General features: G+C 36.3%; 1 protein-coding gene across 6 annotated transcripts in view; it reads right to left on the bottom strand.

The window, feature by feature from the left end:
• The window catches only part of HERPUD2 (HERPUD family member 2), a 41,560-nt gene that overhangs the window by 2,657 nt on the left and 15,519 nt on the right, over positions 1 to 23,384 (bottom strand). Inside the window, exons 1-6 of one of the 6 annotated variants that reach the window (XM_033428286.2) lie at positions 22,324 to 22,537; positions 17,719 to 17,879; positions 16,699 to 16,776; positions 13,791 to 13,904; positions 11,149 to 11,303; positions 2,592 to 2,714 (exon numbers count right to left, since the gene is read on the bottom strand). In XM_033428286.2, the coding sequence (XP_033284177.1) occupies positions 2,592 to 2,714; positions 11,149 to 11,303; positions 13,791 to 13,904; positions 16,699 to 16,776; positions 17,719 to 17,879; positions 22,324 to 22,447 (755 nt within the window). In that variant the 5' untranslated portion in view covers positions 22,448 to 22,537. Of the gene's footprint in view, positions 1 to 2,591; positions 2,715 to 11,148; positions 11,304 to 13,790; positions 13,905 to 16,698; positions 16,777 to 17,718; positions 17,880 to 18,314; positions 18,505 to 22,323; positions 22,538 to 23,384 lie in introns of those variants that run through there. The other 5 variants (XM_033428287.2, XM_012533049.3, XM_012533051.3 and 2 more) reach the window with 5 other exon arrangements.

Raw genomic sequence — 23,384 nt, 5'->3', positions numbered from 1 at the left:
GGAAAGGATGTTCTCCCAGCCTGGTAGTCTAGGTTAGCAGGGGAGAGGTGGAAGAGATAAGAACAGCCATGTGATCACTACTGTTTCTCTCTTTCACTAAATTATAAGGTAATGACCAGATCTTTTTCCAAAACTTTTCACTAATGGCCTCTTTTGCTCTTCTACAGAGGATAAATGACCCCCACACCCACCACCTGTTCCTTAGACCCGTGTTTTGAAAGATTTGTCTAAAAAAGTACATTAATCAGGGCTTCCCTGGTGGCACAGTGGTTGAGAGTCTGTCTGCCGATGCAGGGGACGCGGGTTCGTGCCCTGGTCCGGGAAGATCCCACATGCCGCGGAGCGGCTGGGCCCGTGAGCCATGGCCGCTGAGCCTGCGCATATGGAGCCTGTGCTCCGCAACGGGAGAGGCCACAACAGTGAGAGGCCCGTGTACCACAAAAAAAAAAAAAAAAAAAAAGGACATTAATCATTACCCTGTGTGTCCACTCTAAGTGATAAATGATTTGTATTAGTATTTTAAAATATTAACGAGATCCAGGTAACAATCCCTCAACCCCAATCCTGACTTTTGGGAATTCCATCTGGAGAACACTGGTGTAGGTCCTTATCAAGTTATGAAGAACTGTGGTCCTAAAGTTTGCTTATAATTTGATTGCTTAAAAGTCAGAATAAATTTTCCTTTAAAAGACTCCCGGTAAAATGATAATATATCTGAAATTTGCTTTAAATTATTTAGCAAAGGGGGGAAAGTTGTAGAACCAGACTGTCATGAATTGATAAATGTTGAAAAGCTGGGTGATGAGAACACGGATTCATTTCACTCTTCTATCTTTTTATATGTTGAAATTTTTCTACAATAAAGTTTTAAAATCAAGATAGCAATATAAAATAGAAGTTTTCTAGGGTACAAAAGCCTATATTTAAGCCAGCTATCTAATACATTGTATATGTAGAGGGTTCTTTCATTTCCAAAACACTTCCTATCTCATGGACATTCTGATTCATAGGTGAGTTATTTCATTAAATGTGAAAACTTGAGGCTCAGAAGTTAAATGATGTACATAAGGTTATATGATTCAGTAGCAAACTACGATAAGCCCCACTTATCTTACACAGTTCTTTTGAGGTTATAAACAAGACAAGGGGTGTAAAGCATCTAGTGGAGTACTAAGGACAAAGCAGTCACTCAAATGATAACCATTACTATTGGCGACAGGTAAGGTATAAAGAGCCTTCCTGTAGCCAAGGGGTTATACAGGAGAGCATTAGGATATGAAGTTAATAAAGCAGGTAGCTTCCTGGGGTAAGGTCTAGAGGAAGGATAAGGATACACTTCACACTGTAGGCAAGAGAGCCATCAGATGTTTTAGGGGATGGAGAATGACAGACTCAATTATGTGTTATGCAAATTAACCTGGCAGTAGTACAATGAAATATAGTAAAGAGCCTAAAAGGAGAAAAAGTGATTGCAGTAAAGTGGGTCTAACATTAGAAAAGATCTTCACAAAATATTGAAAGTAAGATATAGGGAAGGATGGAAGCTAGAAACAACATACTAACTCATCTTGGTAAGTTGCTGGATTCAGGGATAACAGAAGCCAGAATCAAAGCTGACTAAGGCTAAGAGCTTGGAGGATGATTAAGAAGAGACAGTATCACTGACAAGGAAGTCAAGAAGGAAAATGCACTTAAGGGGATGGTGCAGTTAAATTTCAGACATGCTGCATTTAAGGGAAAGGCAAATTTCTCTATGGAAATCTCCAACAATTAAGTGGAGACACAAGAGGAGGCACAGAAGATGAACGGGAGTCATCACAGAGAGCTAACAACTAAGGCCACGGAAAAAGGAAATCCAAGATGACTGGCCCAGGACTGAATCCTATCTTCCCTACCAGACTGAGTATCACAAGGCACATCGTTAGGTATACAAATACCTAACTGAACAAGAAATGTTACCATTTAGAAAAAGGGAAAAAACAAAGGACACAAAATGAGTGATCAGAAAGAGAAAAAGAATGAAGATGACAGAATCACAGAAACAAGGACAGGAAAACATTAAAGAGAAGCTAGAAATGTTAAATGAACACACAGGAAGTCCAGAAGAAAGAAAACCGAGAAACTGTATTTGGTACTAAGATTGTTCCATGCTGATCAGAAGCAAGACTTACTAAAATACCAACAGTCCAGATAGCATATTAGCCACAACTGAGCCCTACATCAATATGAGCCTCCCTGACATATGGTTCTTTCTATTCCCTTTTTTATTCGACATCCTACCTTCACGTAGATTTGCTGCCTTCCAGTGAAACTTTACTGTTTTCTCCTCTTAAATAGATAAAATGTTCTATCAAAGAAAGCACCTGAATACTGCTAAATATAATTAGGGGAGAGAGAGAGAAGCAGAGAATAGGTTTAGTTGATGTGAACAGGATGTGAACCCTTTTTCCTTTAGCCAAATACTTTAAAATAATTTTTAAAAACCAATGAAACACATCAGTAAATGAAATCCCAAATCAACTTACTTAGAATCAAAAAGAAAATAAAGCAAACACCACAATGAGTAAAAAAATAAACTCAAATTAACTTACTATTGCATATAATACTGATGCGCATACATCTGTTGCCACCATAGCATCTGCAGTGGGCTGAAAGCGGGATACACAGGGAATCCAGCCGGAACAGCCTGCCCAGGAAGCTGGTTGTCTACATTTCTAAAATCGAGTAATAAAGAAATGTCTTTTAATGCTCCAGAAGAAGTTGAAAGAATTTCTCTACATTTTTATTTCTGAACTACAAGTAATCCATTGACAAACGTATTAAATCTTAATGAAAAATACTTATTTTCAGCATTCCTCAAGTAAGACATTATAGCTTATGTAAGATGACCCTGACCCCAAGTATACAGAACAAGTAACATCACAGCCCAATTTTAATGGAAAAATAAAGCAAATGTGCGGCCAGATTAAACATCTGCTATCTTCTCATTTCAGCACAGAAGTCAAAAAATACTTTCATTACATTTTTAGTACATTCTTCTTGAGAACCAAAACCCTAAATTTGGGGGAATTAGCAAAAGGATATTTTACATTAGTAATAAAATATTATTTAAAACATAGCACCTATCAACTGTAAAATAAAAAATGAACATTATTAAAATCTGTAAAATATTTTTTAGTTAAATAACCAAGATTAGCAGACATATTTATACATGCATTCCTAAAGTAGATTAAAATTCTATTAATTCAGTAAAATTTGTGGGTGGTCACATTTAACTTTTCTTTTTTTTTTTTTGTGGTACGTGGGCCTCTCACTGTTGTGGCCTCTCCAGTTGCGGAGCACAGGCTCCAGACGCACAGGCTCAGCGGCCATAGCTCACGGTCCCAGCCGCTCCGCAGCATGTGGGATCATCCCGGACCGGGGCACGAACCCGTGTCCCCTGCATCAGCAGACGGACCCTCAAACACTGTGCCACCAGGGAAGCCCACATTTAACTTTTCTATGCCTCAGTTTTCTCATCTCTAAAATGGGGCTAATAATAGAATCTTCCTCACAGGGTTGCTAGTCCGTACTCAGTAAATGTTAGCTGTTTTTATTTTTACTCTCCCCTACCACTAACTCTGAATATGACTTCAAAGTGTGTAATGTGAGGTCTGCAGAAATTCGCATACCTCAAGACAACTACAGGGATAAACATATAAGTAAATGCAGAATTTGTGAATTTTGTAACTCTCCTTTTCTTCCTATTACTTGAATTTTATCTTAGCTAATATTAGTTTGATCTATCCAGAGTGAGACAAGAATAATTAACAAATTCATGAACTTTAATTTTATATTCTAAAGAATGTTAACATACAATTAGTAAAAATTGATTATAGAAACCTAATTTAGAAGAGCTTGGGAGGCTAAGACTTATCAACAAACTGTACTAAAGGCAACTTGGTGCTAGATTAAGGCATCAACTCTCCTGCATGTAACCTGAAATTTCCTCATCCTTGGAGGAATAATAGGAGCCATACAGTGGCTCCCATCCTCAGAAGATCCTCCTGCCTCCTGAATGCAGCCCTCCCCACTACTTCCCAAGCCTTCCCACTACTTCCCAAGCCTTCCCACATACTGAATGAAGAAGGAAAAGCAGAGAATCCTCCATGAGAGTTCCTCCCAGCTCTTGATAAACAAGTCCTGTATAAGAAGAGGAAAAGAACCTTACCCCACCTATACATTTAAAAAGATATCAATTAGTGATCAAATCTGGAGAGAAAGCCATACCACTGGAGCAGAGACGTATTATAAAACATTTATATAAATGTTTTGGCATTTGTATAAATGCTGTTAGCATTTCCCCCAGTGAACTGATGCATCTGAGCAAAATGAAAACTATCTAAATCAAGTATTAGCCATAATATTAGTCAGTATCTAGGTATATATTTAAATTTTCTTAGTATTTCCAACTAAGAAAAAACTCATCCCCCTAAAAGTAGAACTCAACCGATCTCTACCACTAAGAGGAAATATAACCTCACACAAGTCCATTACTTCAACTGTTAAATGTGAAGGCTGGACTTTGTCACTGTTTTTAAAGGTCAAGGGAAGAAAAGGCCTCTAACAATCACTTAGAAAAAATTACTATAGCTTCCCACCTGCAGCCAAAAACATAAATGTGATTACTGAAACTATGTTGTCAAGAAAATAAATTAATAAATTCCCCTAGATGATTCCCATATGCTTCTTCCCTTTCTCACCAATAAGTTAAAAACTACTGGACTGTATAATTGCTAAGGTACATTCCAGGCCCAGGTTGGTATACTACAATTTTCCATTGTGTTAATTATCCTTCAGACAAGATGTTATATATTTGGTACTCTACAGAAAACAAGAAAAAAGAGTTTATTTGATATGAAATTATAAAGTTACTGTTAAAGCACATAATAATAGAGTAGTGAAACATATTACATAAGAATTTAATATATTCTAGAGGATGCATCATTAAATAACACAATAGAGAATTATTATTTGGAGCTGGGAAAAGTGATGACCAAATTGGTGGTTGGGGGAAGGGAGTTTAAAGGTTCACCTCATTCCATATTCAAATGAGTTTCAAGTAGACTAAAATAAAGTATTGAGTTAAACCACAGAAAATCTAGATGCAATTAGAATTGACTATTTACCAAAACTATGGAAGGAGGAAGACTTTCCTAACTTATAAACAATAGAAGAAAGCACAAAAAAGATAACGTATTTGACAACATAAAATTTAAAGATACTGAGCTTAGAAAAAAACGTTTACAATAAATATTAGTTAATATCTTTTCTATATAAAGAACTCATAGAAATTGAAATAATCATTAGGACACCAAATAAATGCAAATAAAATAAAGATAGGGATTTTTTTATCTGCCAATATCCAGTGTTGGCAAGGGGTATAAGTGAAACCCAACTCTTTCATCGCCAGGAGGATAAATTGGAATAAGGCTTTAAAAAACGATTTCATAAAATTAAATACCTTTAAAAATGTTCACTTATACTCAACTGCCCAAGTAATTCTGCTCCTGAGAATTGCTTAAAGAAATATGAAATATGGAAAAAATTTTCACATGTCTGCCCTTTTAAGCCTTTGTACGTACTCATCCCTCTTAGGAACCACACACTCAGCCTACTCCCACTCCCGGCCTCCTTTCCCCTAATAACAGAGAGAAACTGAAAACAAGGACAGTAGCTCATGATTGAAAAGAGAGAACCTTATCATAGCACTTATCAGCATGCTTACGTCACCTGTTTTTAATTCCAGTCCTATGAAGGCATTTATTCTCTGATCTATCTACTTTGACCTACTTCTACTTCTAGGAGTCTATCCTAAATATAAATGGCAAAAATCTGAAATGATATATGCACAAAGCTATTCATTACAACACTATTTGTAAAAGTAAAGGTGGAAAATAACTCAAATATTCATCAATAGGAGAGTGGATTTCACAATTTATGCAGTCAGTGAATTGGTGTGCAGATGTAAAAAGGAATGAAAATCTTCATATCCTCCCACAGAATGACCTCCTGTATATTCTGTTATGTGATATTTTGTTAAAAAGCAAGGTGCAGAATATGTATAATATGCTATCTTTCATGTTAGAATGAAAAGGATATATTTATATGTGTGTATACACATTGTGTGTACGTGTGTGTATACACACTTTCTTAAATTTTCACTATGAAACAGTGGAAGGATAAACCAAAACCAAAAAGTCATAAAAGTAGTTACGTATTATGGGGAGAGAGAGAACAGGAAAAGGGAATAAAACGAAAGCAGGGCTCTTAATGTATCTTGTTTTATAGATTTGAGACTGGAACCATAGAAATGTTTTATGCAATTAAGAAAAAAGCTAAAGAAAAAATAAGACATAAAAAAAATTCAAAGATACGGAAACAAATGAACTCGTGTATCAAGTCTGCAGCATATCACACAGAGAAGATTTATTCTACTGACTTCAAAACATAGTATTTTAACTGTAATAGGATAAATTCTAAAGACAAAAAAGAACCATACTTGGGGGAAGGGAAACACTCAACTCCAATCCCCTCCGCCCATCCTGTCCACCTAAGGGGAAGGAATACTGAGAAGCACCAAGTAGGTTAGGCTCTGATAAACCCTAGCATGTGATGTTCTGGTAAAATCGTTTCTCCTGAGGGCAGACCTTGTTAAGAAGAACAGAAAGGTCTGGCGTTATTTCAAAATCATTTTCTTTTCTCCTCTGCTTGCTAGAAACACGAAGGAATTCCTCTCTGGTATTTACTGTGAGGACCTGGTCAAGCTCCTAGAAGCATCTCAAGTCTTACATTCAAGTCAAATTCATTTTGAGGTAACTTTTTTTTTTTTGGCCATGCCCCACAGCTTGCAGGATCTTAGTTCCCCGACCAGGGATTGAACCTGTGCTCTTGGCAGTGGAAGCACGGAGTCCTAACCACTGGACTGCCAAGGAATTCCCATTTTGAGTTAATTTTTAAGTATGGTATAAAATAGTAGTCTAGATTCATTCTTTTGCATGTGGCTGTTCAGTTTTCCCAACACCATTTATTGAAGAGACTGTCTTTTCCTCATTATATATTATTGCCTCCTTTGTCATAAATTAATTGACTATATATGTATGGGTTTATTTCTGGGTTCTCTATTCTGTTCCATTGATCTATGTGTCTGTTTTTATGCCAAATACCATATTGTTTTAATTACTGTTACTTTATAGTATAGTTTGAAATCAGGGAGTGTGATGCCTTTAGCTTTGCTCTTCTTTCTCAAGATTGCTTTGGCTATTTGAGGTCTTTTGTGGTTCCACACAAACTTTAGGATTGTTTGTTTTATTTCTGTGAAAAATATCATTTGGAATAATGATAGGGATTGACTGAATCTACAGATTGCTTTGAGTAGTATGGACATTTTAACAACACTAATTCTTCTAATCCATGAGCATGGAATATCTTTCCATTTATTTGTGTCTTCAATTTCTTTCATCATTGTCTTATACTTTTCAGTGCATGGCTCTTTCACCTCCTTGGCTAAACTTATTGCTAATACAGACTTTGAATGTTGTAGATTTATATTTGATCTGGAACTATGTCCAGGCTACACTATGCTTTTTTAAATGGTTTATAAAATAAAATAGTATGATATTTCTATTTAAAAAGCATACTTAGAAAATTATTTGGAAGGAAACTACAAAAATGTTAGCAACAGTTATTTCTGGGTGGTGGGTTATAAGCGATTTTTACTATTAAAAAATCGGATAACACAGACGGGTACAATGAGTAGGTTTTCAGTTTTAGTAATTATAAAACAAGGTTGTTACTATTTCAGGGGGGAAATTGAGTGTACATAACAGTGGGTATTCTATAAACCAGTCAGCAGTTTTTGGAGTTAAATAAATATGACAGCACAGCACACTGAGTCCAAAATAGTCAAGATTTATAAATGTGACATTATAAATGGATAGCCAATGTGGTGATATACATGTACTGTTTGGTCTTCTCATGTTTCCTCAGGATCTTGATGGGCAAATTATCACCTGCATTAGAGCTTCTTAAAAAGTGAGGTTCCCAGAATGCTGTTAAGTTGGCAGATTCCTAAGCACTACCCTAAACCTAGTGATTCAAAAACTCAGGGAGTAGGGATCACAATTTAGCAATTTTAACAAGTTCACTAAAGATTGAGACCTACATGGTGGAAAACACATGTGACTAGTTAAACATAAGCTGTACTGAAGTCTAAAAAAGGTGTGCAGAGATTATATTTTGTTGGTGAATTCTTCAAGGTCACTAAATTACTGCTCTTGTACATTTAAGGCTAAGGCTATGTTCAATAAAATTTACTTAAGGACAGATGTAAAGTCTTCATTAGTAAAAAATTACAACTATAAGATGAAATTAAATCACGTTCATTGTTGAACTGAATAACCTATTTACTGAACTTTCACTTAAATTGTTTTGTAAATCACAAAGTGCTCTTTCCAAATATAGATTCATTTTCCAGCACCTAGCACTGGCATTCATTCAAATGTTCAGTGTATCAGACTCACAGATGACTATAAATCTGTTTGCTGAATGAATGTACAACATTCATTTATAAATATGAATGAATTTATAAATAACTGCTAACACATCAGTAAACACTTTACATACATGAACTCTTAATCCACACAGAAATCCTGTATGATAAGTACCGTTATCTCCAGATCATGAGCAAACTGAAACAAAGTAGAGAAGAGACTTGCCCAAGTTAGTCAGTGGTTAGGGCCAGGATTCAAACCAAGGCAGGCTGGCTCCTGAATCTGTACATCCACTAAGCTATACTGCCCTCCTGATTTAAAACATTATTCATCTAGTAATAGATTCCCTAAGTGAAGCTCAAATCTTTAAGGATTTTATTGCTTATCATCTTAATACTCATTTTTAGCAAAATAAACACTATTTCAGATTTTTCTAATCTGTTTTATATACTTCTAAGAGCTAAATGCCTTTGTCTCCAAAGTTTGTTGATTTTCTCAACAGCCTAAAGAAATTATTAATCTTTTCCCAAGATAACCATGGTCTTATTCTGAAGATATGCAACTTTACACACTTTATTTTGTTTATTACAAAATATATTCACTGTAAGTATGAGAAAGAGTTAAAAATCTTATTGTGCAGAGAGTTAAAAATCTTATTGTGCAGAGATAACTATTATTAACATGTCATTACATATTCTTCCAGGTTTATTATATCCATAATTTTCTCACTTTCTATCACTACCACCGTATTTGGTAAAATATTAGTAAAATCACTCTGTATAAATTAAGAGGAACTGAACTATCTTACTCTGCAAAAAAGACAGGAAAGGAATCACTGTCATAAGACAGAAAGTATTTTAAGCCATTATTCTATAATGTAAACCGTGACAACACTGTTTTTTATAAATAACTAAATTTTGCTTTGTAATAATCATTTTCTGAAAACAAAAATATTGATAGTTTCATAGGATGCTTCATAAAAGTCTACAATCAGCCTAATCTAAACACTTATTTTTAGAAGAAAAACTCAAGAATATGAGACAGATGAGTCTTTTAAATATTTTGCTATATACTCTGCTTTGTTTTTCTGCATTAAGAATTGAATTAAGTTTAAAGTTCTAAGTAGAAAGTACCTGTATGTTATTACATTCTGTTTGGCAGAACAATCAGTGGCTACTCCTTGGTTATATCACTTACTACCATTCTGAGGAGTCCTAGCCATTTCCTTATTTCCAGCCTCACCATCATGGATCTGGAGCACTGTCACACATTGCAGTCCCACAGCATGATATGCAACACAAAACAACTATCGTTACCTATTATTCATGTTTCCTTTACTTCAAAAGTACTCTGGTTTCAGACATAACCCAGGTCTAAACTGTATTCTCCAAGATCCTCCTTTCTGAGCTGTCTGAAAGATATGCTGTGGCTGTCGACTGCATTCCCCCCTGGAACTGCCTAACCCAAGAGGCCTGCTGTAATTGCTAAATATAAGGTAGCCATAGCAAGCTTCTTGAGTAAACTCCTCCAAGAAAGACTCTGGATAACATGCAATGGTTAGCATATCTTCATAATACATCACAGTTTTATTCTACCTCAGTTGTTACCTGGCTGATCATAAACACCAGTGGAAGTTTTTAAAAGCATATTACTGGGCCCTGTACTCTTCCAAGAACACTCTTATTCACCCATCTGCTCCCCAGAAGACTAATTTGCATAGACCTATAGTGAGACTGAGTAAAAACAAAAATTTTAGTTACCTAGATCCTTGTTATTCAAAGTATGTTCTAAGCATCAGAAGCATCAGCATCACAGGGGAGCTTGCTGGAAATACAGAATCTCAGGCCCCATAAGACCTACTGAATCAGAACCAGCATCTTAATAAGATCCCCAGGTGATTAGCACTAACATTAAAGACTGAAAAGTACTGCCCTAGACAATTCTAATGTACAACCAGCTTTCAAAAGCACTGCTCCTGGGCTTCCCTGGTGGCGCAGTGGTTAAGAATCTGCCTGCCAACGCAGGGGACATGGGTTTGAGCCCGAGTCCGGGAAGATCCCACATGCCGCAGAACAACTAAGCCCGTGCGCTACATCTACTAAGCCTGCACTCTAGAGCCTGCGGGCCACAACTACTGAGCCCTCACGCCTACAGTCCGTGCTCCACAAAAAGAGAAGCCACCACAATGAGAAGCCCGTGCACTGCAACGAAGAGTAGCACCCGCTCGCCTAAACTAGAGAAAAGCCCACGTGCAGCAACAAAGACCCAGCACAGCCAAAACTAAAATAAATTAATTAAAAAAACAAAACACCATTCACTTAAAAAAAAAAAAGCACTGCTCCTGGGAATTCCCTGGCGGTCCAGTGGTTAGGACTCCATGCTCTCACTGCAGAGTGCCCGGGGTTTAGTTCCTGATCAGTGAACTAAAATCCCACAAACCGTGTGAGACAGCCAAAAAAAAAAAACAAAGCACTGCTCCACCTAACCCTCTAATTCTCAAAACATATAATTAGGTATATGAGTAAATTTCAAACATACTTTGATTACTGAAGGGGGCTACCATGAAAGTCTGGAGTCACAGATTTTTAAGAGGCCCACAGCTATCAGTTTCACTCACCCTTGCATTACATATGGGAACTGATGACTCTGTGCTGGGTCGGTTTGTGCTTGTGGAAGGGTTCGTTGCCTCAATCCTTCTGAGGACGAACTGGTAGCTAAAGACAAGGTTTCTTGACTGGATGATGGAGTTGATGATCCTGACAGATCTGAACTCTACAAACAAAAATGTAATTATTTTTTCAAGGAGATTTAATTCATTACAATCACAATATTATAGACACATTGCTAAAAATGTACTTATGAAATCCCTCTGCAAAGAGTGAATTTTAGAAATTTACTGATTTGACTCCTGTGCCCAGCTTAATAGGTAGATATTTTAATTCTTACGAGACTGAAGAGTTTAGAAAATCAAAATCACTTAATTACACATTAGTCCATTTCTCAACTATAAAGGGCTGAGTAGTAATTATATACAAAAAAATAGCACACAAAATTTGTGAAAATTAAATTCATACAAAGCTCTTTTCATGATGCTTAACACATAGGAAGTGTTTAATAAATGGTACTCATAACTGTGTCACTTAAACAGTTACTATGAACTACTACTGTATAACAGCTACTGTATAACATGCTATTAGTAGTATACTCGTTTAAAATATTGAGGAACATGCTAGAATTTTGTGTTATCTCTGACATTAACAAGGAACATAACCTTAAAATTCACTTAACCCCTGAGTCTCAGCTTTCCTATAAAAAATGAGATTGAACTAGATTTTCAAGATTTCTTTCAGTTGTAAAATTCTATTAGTTTATAGATACCACCAACAAATACTGTTTTTTTACAACATGAACAAAATACCAAACAGGATTTTAAAATTCTCATGCTTCAGTGATGTCAGTAACTCACAGATTCAATAACCTCAAACAATATAATCTCTTGAAGACCACCTCAATTTGCTACTGCTTGAAAATAGTTTGTCAAGTGTTTTATGTAAATTTAAAACACAATTACATTTTATATAAATTCCCCACTTTAAAAAGCTGGGTACAAAATAATTTCAACATCCTTCCAAGTTCACTAAAATTGCATTTACCTGTACTGCCTTCCTATTTACAGCATGTCTTTTTGCCTCTCTACCTTCCTTAGTCCTGCCATGTGAAATGGCCCAAGGACACACTGGTCTTTTGCAAAACTAACAAAAGCTTTAAGATGTTATTCCACACCACACAGACACCAGAAACCTTACTAGGGAGCCTGATTGTTAGGCACATGACCTGGAAAGTGTTCTTTTTTGGCATGATTTCTTGTTAAAGGGACCATCAAAATATGGTGTTCATTAAAAAATTAATAGAAGAAAGGCCTAGCCATTTGGCAGCACAGCCTAATTTCTCTAGAACTAATTACTTCTGGCCTTATTGGATAACTCTTTCATGAACAGATTTTAAAGACATTTTCAAGTCCCACTGAAATTTATCTGCCATAAAAAATTAAGAGGAATTCAACTTAATTCTCCTTTGATACTTTTTAGATTTTTATAACACACCTTAAAAAAACTGAATATATATACTAATGACATGAAATCATGAACGAGGAACCACTAGAAAAGTGAGAAGGTTCTTTGTCAACAAAAACAGGAGCAACACACCTGTGTCCAAAGACTATACACAGAACTCTATGCCAATGCCAGGGCTTTGTCCCTTCTTATGCAAGGTAGGAAACATAGAAAGACCCTTAGGTTTATTGACAAAACATATCTCAATTTAATGTAAGCTAAACTCCCATGGCTGGTACTAGAAAATACTATTGAGGCTATGCTAATTAAATACAGCAACTAGAAGATGTAGTTTCTTAAAGAAGCAGTTAACTGGCAGTATCTATATCACCCATGCCATTCATCCCCTCCTTAAAGTTTTGGCTAGATTCTTGGCAAGAAGGAAAGTACACTTAGCAGTACAAAAGTTCCCTGCCCAGGAAGTTTTAAGCAAGCTTCCACTCATCCAGTCCTTTTCTTTCACCTCCAAAAGTGTCACATAAAGCTTTTACGGGAAACCAAAAATAATTTAATATAAAAGATTTGAGACTGTGTCTCTAAAACTTGTAGACAATATCTAAGTTGAAAAGTTCAACTAGTTTTTAAATTTTCCAAAACAGTTTTAAGCAGATGGAAAAATAAGAAGGGAGAAATGAATACTCAAGTCTGAAAGAACTGAGTAGGTTAAGTAATTATTCCTCCCACAGTTGGAATATAGGCTCAAATGCAATCATTTTAAAAAACAAAGTTCTTGACTAAGCAATCTACCAAGAAGATTTAGCAAACTTAAAGTTTAAATAATTTAATCTACCTTGATTAAATATACTATATGAAATACTTTAAATATTTCTGAAATACTCGCCCTAGAGTTTATATTATATAACCATATCATAATTCTGTTTTTTGAGTATTTCAGTAATTAAACCCCTGAAGATTGGATCTATTACTGACCTGCCATATAGCAAATTATAACTCATGGGGAACAGGCTTCAGGGGATAACACTGTGTATTGGATCTCTAAAAATGAAGTTTAAATGCTTAACTTGAGCTGTTCAAAACACAGTCTTACAACCCACAAGAGCGAATTGTTCTGTTTTCCACTTAGTTTTTAAAGGCAAAAAAGGATAATCAGAAAACTTCAACATTTACTCTGCCCAAAATAACTCACAGAATTGCTGCTGGATGTCAATGCTTCATGACTTTGTCTACTGGTGCTAGATTTTGGAGAACTGGGAGGAGTCCGAGAAGTACATACTAGATGAACCATATGATACTCATCTTGCTAAAATTAAAGAAGATTACATTTAAAGAGTAGTACTGGAAAATACACAGCTCAAAAATGTCAGTAGCTAAGCAGAAATACTTAATTCAGAACTTAAGTTCCTTCCTACCACAGCCATTTTATTAGTAATAAATTGCTGTCATTAGGACCCTTGTGAATTCAATATTTTGTCCATGCTTAGAAAATGGTCTCAATACTCAGGAATTGCTATATGAAAAAAATGATTATTTTGTCTACCAAGCCGTTTTGAAGCAAACACTGCTGTAAAGTTGTGTCAGCACTATCTATTATTTCAGTATAAAAACATCTAGCATGTTAATATCAGAACTGTGATAGTCACACTGAAGTTTAGGCCTACAAACTTTGAGTAGTGAAATGTTTTCATTATTTGAGACCTTACAGCGATAAAGAAACTCAAGTAACTTCACTATAATCTCATTTGTCTTAGTTTTAGCAATAGTGTTTTATTTTTTTAAGTCAAAAACTGTTTTTATCTATAACACTTATGCACAGACATAAAGCATATATTTGAACTATATTCTGTAAATATGCCAAATGTGTTGCCATAAATCTACAACTACGACTGAAGGAAAATGTTCTAAAAATGATTAGAAATGGCATTTTAGCTTAGCGATTTCATGAGTATATTTATAGTTAGGCATAAAGCAAGTAAATAAGATGGAGAAAGGAAAGAGAATAAAGGGGGGCAGAGAAGAACAAAGGATGGCTCAGCAATTTTAAAAAAGAAAGAAAAGGGACTTCCCTGGCAGTCCAGTGGTTAAGATTCCACCTTCCAATGCAGGGGGCGTGCGTTCAATCCCTGGTTGGGGAACTAAGATCCCACATGCAGCATGGTGCAGCCAAAATTAAAAAAAAAGAAAAAAAGCATGTGGGATCTTAGTTCCCAGACCAGGGATCGAACCCGTGCCCCCTGCAGTGGAAGCGCAGAGTCTTAACCACTGGACCACCAGGGAAGTCCTGAGGCATTCTTCTTTTAAGTCTTCTGGTTGAAAATGATTTCTGGCAGCAAAAGCCTTTTTAAATGTATGCATATGCAGCCTCTAGCTATACTTGGGTAAAATAATAAATATATATTTCAAAGAGCATATAGCAAAAAGGTTTTTAAGGATAAAAACAGGGAAAGAATGAAGAGGTGAAGCACAGAGGATTTGGGGGGGTAGTGAAATATTCTGTACTATAATGGTGGATACATGTCATTTTACATTTGTTAAAATCTACAGAATGTACACCACCAAGAGTGAACCCTAATGGAAACTATGGGTTTGGGGTGATAATGATGTCAATGTAGGCATCAACTGTAACTACTATACCACTCTGACGTGGATGTTGTTAGTGGGGGTAGCTGTGTATGTGTGGAGGCAGGAGGTATATGGGAAGTCTCTATACCCTCTGCTCAATTTTGCTGTGAACCTAAAACTACTCTAAAAAACAAAGTCTAGGGGCTTCCCTGGTGGTGCAGTGGTTGAGAGTCTGTCTGCCGATGCAGGAGACACGGGCTCGTGCCCCAGTCCGGGAGGATCCCACATGCCACGGAGCGGCTAGGCCCGTGAGCCATGGCCGCTGAGTCTGTGCATCCGGAGCCTGTGCTCCGCAACAGGAGAGGCCGCAACAGTGAGAGGCCCGCGAACCGCAAAAAAAAAAAAAGTCTATTAAGAAAAGAAATGGGGGCTTCCCTGGTGGCGCGGTGGTTGAGAGTCCGTCTGCCGATGCAGGGGACGTGGGTTCGTGCCCCGGTCCGGGAAGATCCCACATGCTGCGGAGCGGCTGCGCCCGTGAGCCATGGCCGCTCAGCCTGCGCGTCCGGAGCCTGTGCTCCGCAACGGGAGAGGCCACAGCAGTGGGAGGCCCGCGTACCACAAAAAAAAAAAAAAAGAAAGAAAAGAAATGGGGGGGGGGGTGAATCTGCTGCAAATTCCACTATTTTTGAGAGGGAAAGAGAGCGAGGGAGACAGAGAGGTTATTAAACCACTTTGGCAACCTGAAACTACGTGATTAAAATGAAAATGACAGCAAGAAGTCACAGTGGCAAAACTAAAATGTCAACTATCTAACAGAAGGAACATACCAGTGTAAGATTTTTTAAAGTTTCCCACAGGTGATCAATAAACATACAGGAGAGGATAGAGAGATTAGGGATATCCAGAAAACACTGAGTTAGGTCAAAGATCTAAAGCAAAACATTAACAGCTATATATTCAATTCTGCTACACTCACAAGCAAAAAGAATCTCAAACATTTGAAAAGTTCTAAAAGTATAAATTCCACAAATAAACAGGAGCTAAAAAGCTGCCATTAAAATAACTAGCATTCAATCTGTCAAAAAAACTATATTCAAATATATTTAACTCTGAGTACCAGCATTCAAAGTTTGCTAAATGATGGACCAGTTGGGCTTCATTCTATTTTCTGTCCTGAAATTAAACTCCTAACCGAAGTTAACTTGTATTAAAACGTAGTTTGGTCAAAAGGGTATTTAAGAGAGGAGACTATTATCAATGAAAATCCTTCACCACTACTTGAGCACTCTACTCCTGCACAGTTTACTGATAACTCAGTACTGCTTTCTTACACAAGATAACAAATCCCTGAACACAAATATATAATCCTATTTTAGATTTAGCTATCAGATGGATATACAAAACTGTTACCTAAACCCAAAAGAGTTGATCTTGAGTAACTAAAAACTAAACTGGTTGGATATCAATAAAACTTCAGAACATATCTCCTCTAGCACTCTGAGTATCTGGTATCAAATAGTGGTAGAAAAGCTTACTTTTCTGAGAATGTCTTTCAGCTGCAGGTGATCGGGAAGCAGTCTGCCAGAATACACCAACCTCTGATCCTTTGTCAACTAAGAAATGGGACAAAGAAAAGAATTCAACTTTTTCTAATTATACAAATTTAAGGTTGGGAATAAGATGCCTTACAATGGGTAAAGTAAAACTCCCTTTAGGCACAAATAAGCAGAAAACTGACATAATTAAGAATTTTGTTTTTCCAAATTCCACTTAAGACATTAAAAGTTAAGCATATGGTAGCATATCTACTGTAGATATAATAAAATACAGATAATTACCAAATTATTTTTAAAACGAGGAAAACAAGGTAAATTGGAAGTTCGTATTTTCAGCCATAATGCAATCCATGTGTGACTGTCATTAAAAACCTTCAAGATTATAAATGAGAAGGTGGCTGACTTTCTATTAACAGTCAACAATGGGATAAAATTCCAAGGTCACCAGTGTTGCTTTGCATTGTTTGTCAGTATTTTTAATCAAAAGTAAACATAAGATTTAGTTTACTCTTTACTAACATCATGCAGGACAATTTATTGGTTTTAATGCCAAAGCCATTTGGATTTAGTTACAGCTTTAGGTAACTATTCTTGTTTTTATTATTCCTGCCATTCTCATGAATACCTTCGTACATTTTTCAAAAACACAAGACTAAAGAAAAATCAACTCAAGTGCATGGAGATTCAAGTGCCATCTCCATATGCAACCCAAAATAGGAAATATGTTCTGGTTATCTCTGCCTTATTCTGTACTTAAAATAAATCTGCTAAGTGCTCACACTACAAGTATTAAGTATTTTAAATAAAAGCATTTATGTAGAGTCCCCATAAGACCTCCTATTTCATAACTGAGAAACAGGCAAATGTTCGTTGAATTCTATTAAAACAGTTAAAAATTAGCTATATCAACAATTACTAAACATGCCAAATCCAAGCAATAACTATAACAATCTTCAAACAGACTACATATGCAACATGGCTACTAAAAAAAAGTCTTACATTAAAAATAACCATAGTAGAAAGAGTCATACTGAGTAATATCTGTGATTCAGGGGTCCTTAGGTACCAAAGATCAAGGGAAGATATAGTTGTCCTTCCAAGATACTTAGCTTTTAGGCATAATTTAGCTTCCCCTGGAAGTATTTTTGAGTGTACCATTCCTAAAATGCACATATAAAAATTCTTATATTAACAACCAAATACAACAAAGGATTTTTTTTAAAATACATATCACAAGTCTTGAAACTTCAATCAATACATATAAATATTGAGTGGAGCACAAACAGTAAATTATATAAGTTAAATGCTAAGTAGATAATGACTGACTTAATCCCTGGACAAATGAATTATGTAATGCTTTGTAACTTTCCAAAATATACTTATTACTTCAGCTGCAACCTAAAGAAGTTTCTTTGATAAATACTACAGTCATCATAAACTATCATTCTTTCACCAGCCCAAACATTTAATAGATACTTCTCTGTCATATCATTCTGTATAAAAATTATCAGTTCTTTCCTTACGAATTTTTTTTACTTTACTTTGAAACTTCTCAAACATACATAAAGTGGAGAGAATAAAATGAAACCCCTTACCATCTTCAAGAATTCCCAAATATCCAGCTCCAACAATTATCAACATTCTGCTGTTCCTGTTTCATTTACCCACCTACCCCCATTTTGTTTTTGGCAAGGAAGAGAGTTTTAAAGCAAATACCACATATTTCTTTTTGCCTGTAAAAAACAGAATGTATCTGTAACAGTTTTTTTTTCCAACTACCCACAATATTACCACATTCAACAAAATAAATATTAATTCCTTATAATGTGATATCCAGCACAGCTCAATTTTTCCCACTTGCTCAAAAATGTCTTTTTAGGAATGGTTTGTCTAAATCAGAATACAAACAAGGTTCACACATGGAATGGGGCTTTTATGTCTCTTATAATTTTTTAACAGCTTCCACTTCTTTAAAATTTTTCCCTAGCTATTTGTTGAAGAAAACATGTTGCAATCTGGATTTGGGTGACTATGTCCTCCTGGTATTGTACAGCATGTCCTGTACTCTCTGTATAATGAAGTTAGATCTAGAGGGTTGATTAAATTCAGGTTCTTTTTTGTTTGACAAGAGAACTTCCTGTTGCGTCATATTATTAGCACACTGGATTGAGTGACTTACTTTTAGTCATGTTAAGTTTGATCAGGGGGTTCAAATGTTGTCAGCCAAATTCATCCCTTATAAAGTCTGCCATCAAACATTCACCTTATTAACAACCTAGATCCAACTGCCTAGATCCATTATTTCATTAGGGGTAGAAAATATTTTCTAATTCTCTAATTCTTTCTGTATTAGCTGTGCTTCTTCTAAAAGAACTTTACCTCATCGACCATTTGCTTACCTAGATTACACAAGAAAGACAGCAAAAATGCTCAATTTATTCTCTTTATCAGTTTTCAGAATGAGTGCCCAAGCAACCTCCAGAAGTGACCAAAAAGTTTTGGTTTAAGTATCATTGTGAGCTTGTGGAATTTTATGTTTTTCAATGTACTGCCACCTGGTTGTTTTTGTTAATCCTCAAATTGCACCATCTTTGGCCAGTAGGAGTCCCTTCAGGTTGGATCCTATGTCACTTTGACATGACCTCTAAGAGCTTCCTTGCTTTCGGGCACACCAGGTTCATCTTCCACATTTCTTTCCCCAGGCCTGGAATCAGCCACTGTTCCAGGGGCCTTGATTCCTTTTAATGGGAAATGGCATCTAGAGACAAAATCTGGGGTCTAAGAGTGCTTATTGTTACTTGCTATTATTTCTAAGATTCTTCATTGAGGAGAGCAAGAAAATATGTATTTTTGAGAAAGAGAAACTTAAACCCTGAGTATATATTCATATTTCCAATTTTAATTAAACAGTATATGGTTTTTTATTTGTATCTCTATCACCCTGAAAATCTTTCGTGCTAATGATATTAACAAACGTATGCCATTAGCAAAAGTATTTATATGCTTTATCCTACTATGTATAATCTCAAATAATAATAACAATATTGGATGAGGTTTAAGATTTCTTGTCACTTTTTTCCGTCCTTAGATATATCCCATTAGGGATATGCAGTCAAAATACAGTTTTGAAATTACTTGTAATAATTCTTCTTACAGTTTTGTCACCATCCTGACATTGTTAAACTGTTTTGTTACCATTTAGGAATTTTTTTCTATTTAACTTTTTAAAATTATATATAACATACATGGAAACAAAGTAAAAATTATAGAACAAGGTACAAAGAGGTTTAGCTTCTGTCCCTACCCTCTTTCTCTATAATTCTGAATTACCCTTCCGTCATTTTTTAACAACATAACAAACCTGAATACAAATACACTTGTATTTCCCTTCTTTTCTCACATAAAAGATAGTACAAGATACTCCTTTGTACCTTGTTTTCTCACTTACTGTGCCCTGGAGATTACTCCTTAGCAGTATAAAGATGTCTTCCCCATTCTTTTTGACAGATGCATAATGCTCCATTACACAGAAATACTAAAGTTTACAATATGGATATTTGAGTGTTTCCAGGCTTTTGTTATTAATCATAGTGTCCTTCTTTCATACTATCCTACTTATTTCTCTATTCCCCCACTATATCCTGGAACATGGAGCTCCCTGGTGATCTTCATAAAAGCAATCTTGGTGGAAGAGTAGGGTAAAAACTTAACTGGAATGGATTCAAGAGAACAGGAGAAGAGTACAGATACAGTGAATATTCATAATTTATAAGGAGTTGTGCACTAAAGACAGGAAAGAAATAAAGCAACAGCTAGAAGGGAAGTGGAATCAAAGAGGGTCTTGTTTGTTTTACTGTTTCATGTTTTTGTTTTTTTAAGAAGAGAAAAAAAACATGTTTGTATGCCAACAGGAATAATCCAGTAGAAAGGAAAAACTGCAGATGCAGGAGAGAAAAATAGAGAATTTCAAGAGCAATGTCCTTGAGTACCTATTAAGGGGTAGAATCTCATGTGAAGGAGCTGGACTTAGAGAAGAATATGGCAGATAGGTGAAGAAATGTTGAGAAACTTGTACATGATCCCACTACCACCTGTCTGTGTCTCAGTTTTCTTAACTGAAAAATGAGGGCAATAATAGTACCTATTTCACAGGGATGAATTTTCACAACACTGAAAATGCACACAAACCTCTAAGAACAGGGCAGAACACCTAGTAAACATTCAATTAGCATGTGATACTAATCTCTAATACCTGCTTCTCTTACATCATGCTGTTTCCTGAGGATCTAATGAGAGATTATGTGAAAGTATTGATAAGTTGTATGACTAATAGCAGACTATCTTCATTATGTATAAGAACATGATTAGGACACTACTAAATAGGTTTGGTTAAAGTTGCAATAACTATCAATTTTAATGACTAAAAAAGCATGCCCTAATCCATGTTTGAAGAGCTTTCAAAAATCAGTTTAAAATGACATTTATAAATAACAAAAGGAAAGCTTTTAATTAATTTTAGCTTCTCTAAACAGAGAGAAAAGTAATTTGACATTGGTAAAAAGAAGTCCATGTCCAAAACATAAGTTACTTACCTTCAGATTTTTAGTGAAAGGATGTATTGGGTGCTAAGATGAAAGAAGTATTTACCAACTACTGCTTCAAAATGTAAGAAATCTATATATATTACCTGCTTTCTACATAGGTAATCTCCATTTTACTATTAAACTGTAATGGTAATGGAATTAATCATGTACTTTATCACAAGTATCACTTTTAAACAACATGGGGCTATATATATATATATATATATATATATATATATATATAAATTAAGTACAATGGCAATCAACTTAGACAGTTTACTCCCGTAATTATTTAGTAGGTAAGTTTAAAACAATTTTTTTTCACAGAAACAATACAGATCACCATCAGTCAGCAACCTCACAGATTCCAGAAGCCCATGCTTGAAAAACTTAACCATACAAATTAAACATATTTAGTATGATCACTTAGTTTAAAATGCAGGTACTAAATCTCACGAGAGTCAGCTACAAAGTAATCATCCTGTTATTTATATTGATAATTTTTACATCAAGATAAAATTAAAGATGTTGGAGATTGGTTCAAGATGGCAGAGTAGAAGGACGCATGCTCACTCCCTCTTACGAGAGCACTGGAATCACAACTAACTGCTGAACAATCATCCACAGGAAGACACTGGGAACTCACCAGAAAAGACACCCCACATCCAAAGACAAAGGAGAAGCCACAATGAGATGGTAGGAAGGGCGCAATCACAATAAAATCAAACCCCGTGACTGCTGGGTGGGTGACTCACAGACTGGAGAACACTTAAAACACAGAAGTCCACCCACTGGAGTGAAGGTTCTGAGTCCCATGCCAGGCTTCCGAAGCTGAGGGTCCGGCAATGGGGGTAGGAATTCCTACAGAATCAGACTTTGAAGGTAGGAGGATTTGATTGCAGGACTTAACAGGACTGGGGGAAACAAAGACTCCACTCTTGGAGGGCACACACAAAATAGTGTGCGCATCGGGACCCAGGGGAAGGGGCAGTGACCCCAGAGGAGACAGAACCAGACCTACCTGCTAGTGTAGGAGGGTCTCCTGCAGAGGTGGGGGTGGCTGTGGCTCGCCATGAAGACAAGGACATGGGCAGCAGAAGTTCTGGGAAGTACTCCTTGGCGTGAGCCCACCCAGAGTCTGCCATTAGCCCCACCAAAGAGCCAGGTAGGCTCCAGGGCTGGGTCGCCTCAAGCCAAACAACCAACAGGGAGGGAACCCAGCCCCACCCATCAGCAGACAAGTTTTACTTGTCTTTACAGACAAGTTTTACTGACCTCTGCCCACCAAAGCAACAATCACCTCTACCCACCACCAGTCCCTCCCATCAGGAAGCTTGCATAAGCCTCTTAGATAGCCTCAGACACCAGAGGACAGACAGCAGAAAGAAGAAGAACTACAATTCTGCAGCCTGTGGAAGCAAAACCACATGCACAGAAAGATAAACAAAATGAAAAGGCAGAGGACTTTGTACCAATGATGAAGGAACAAGATGAAGGAACAAGATGAAGGAACAAGACAAAACCCCAGAAAAACAACTAAATGAAGTGGAGATAGGCAACCTTCCAGAAAAAGAATTCAGAGTAATGATAGTGAAGATGATCCAGGACCTCAGGAAAAGAATGGAGGCAAAGACCAGAAGATGCAAGAAATGTTTAACAAAGACCTAGAAGAATTAAAGAACAAACAAACAGAGATGAACAATACAATAACTGAAATGAAAAATACACTCGAAGGAATCAATAGCAGAATAACTGAGGCGGAAGAACGGATGAGTGACCTGGAAGACAGAATGGTGGAATTCACTGCCATGGAACAGAATAAAGAAAAAAGAATAAAAAGAAATGAAGAAAGCCTATGAGACCTCTGGGACTACATTAAACGCAAGAACATTCACATTAGAGGGGTCCCAGAAGGAGAAGAGAAAGAGAAAGGACGCGATAAAATATCTGAAGAGATTATAGTCGAAAACTTCCCTAACATGGGAATGGAAATAGCCAGCCAAATTCAGGAAGCACAGAGAGTCCCAGGCAGGATAAACCCAAGGAGAAACACGCTGAGACACACAGTAATCAAATTGACAA

This window comes from Orcinus orca, chromosome 9 (genome assembly GCF_937001465.1).
Source record: "Orcinus orca chromosome 9, mOrcOrc1.1, whole genome shotgun sequence".
Lineage (NCBI taxonomy): Eukaryota > Metazoa > Chordata > Mammalia > Artiodactyla > Delphinidae > Orcinus > Orcinus orca.
Note: the sequence above shows the minus strand (reverse complement) of the source record. Positions and strands in the feature narration are given on the sequence as shown.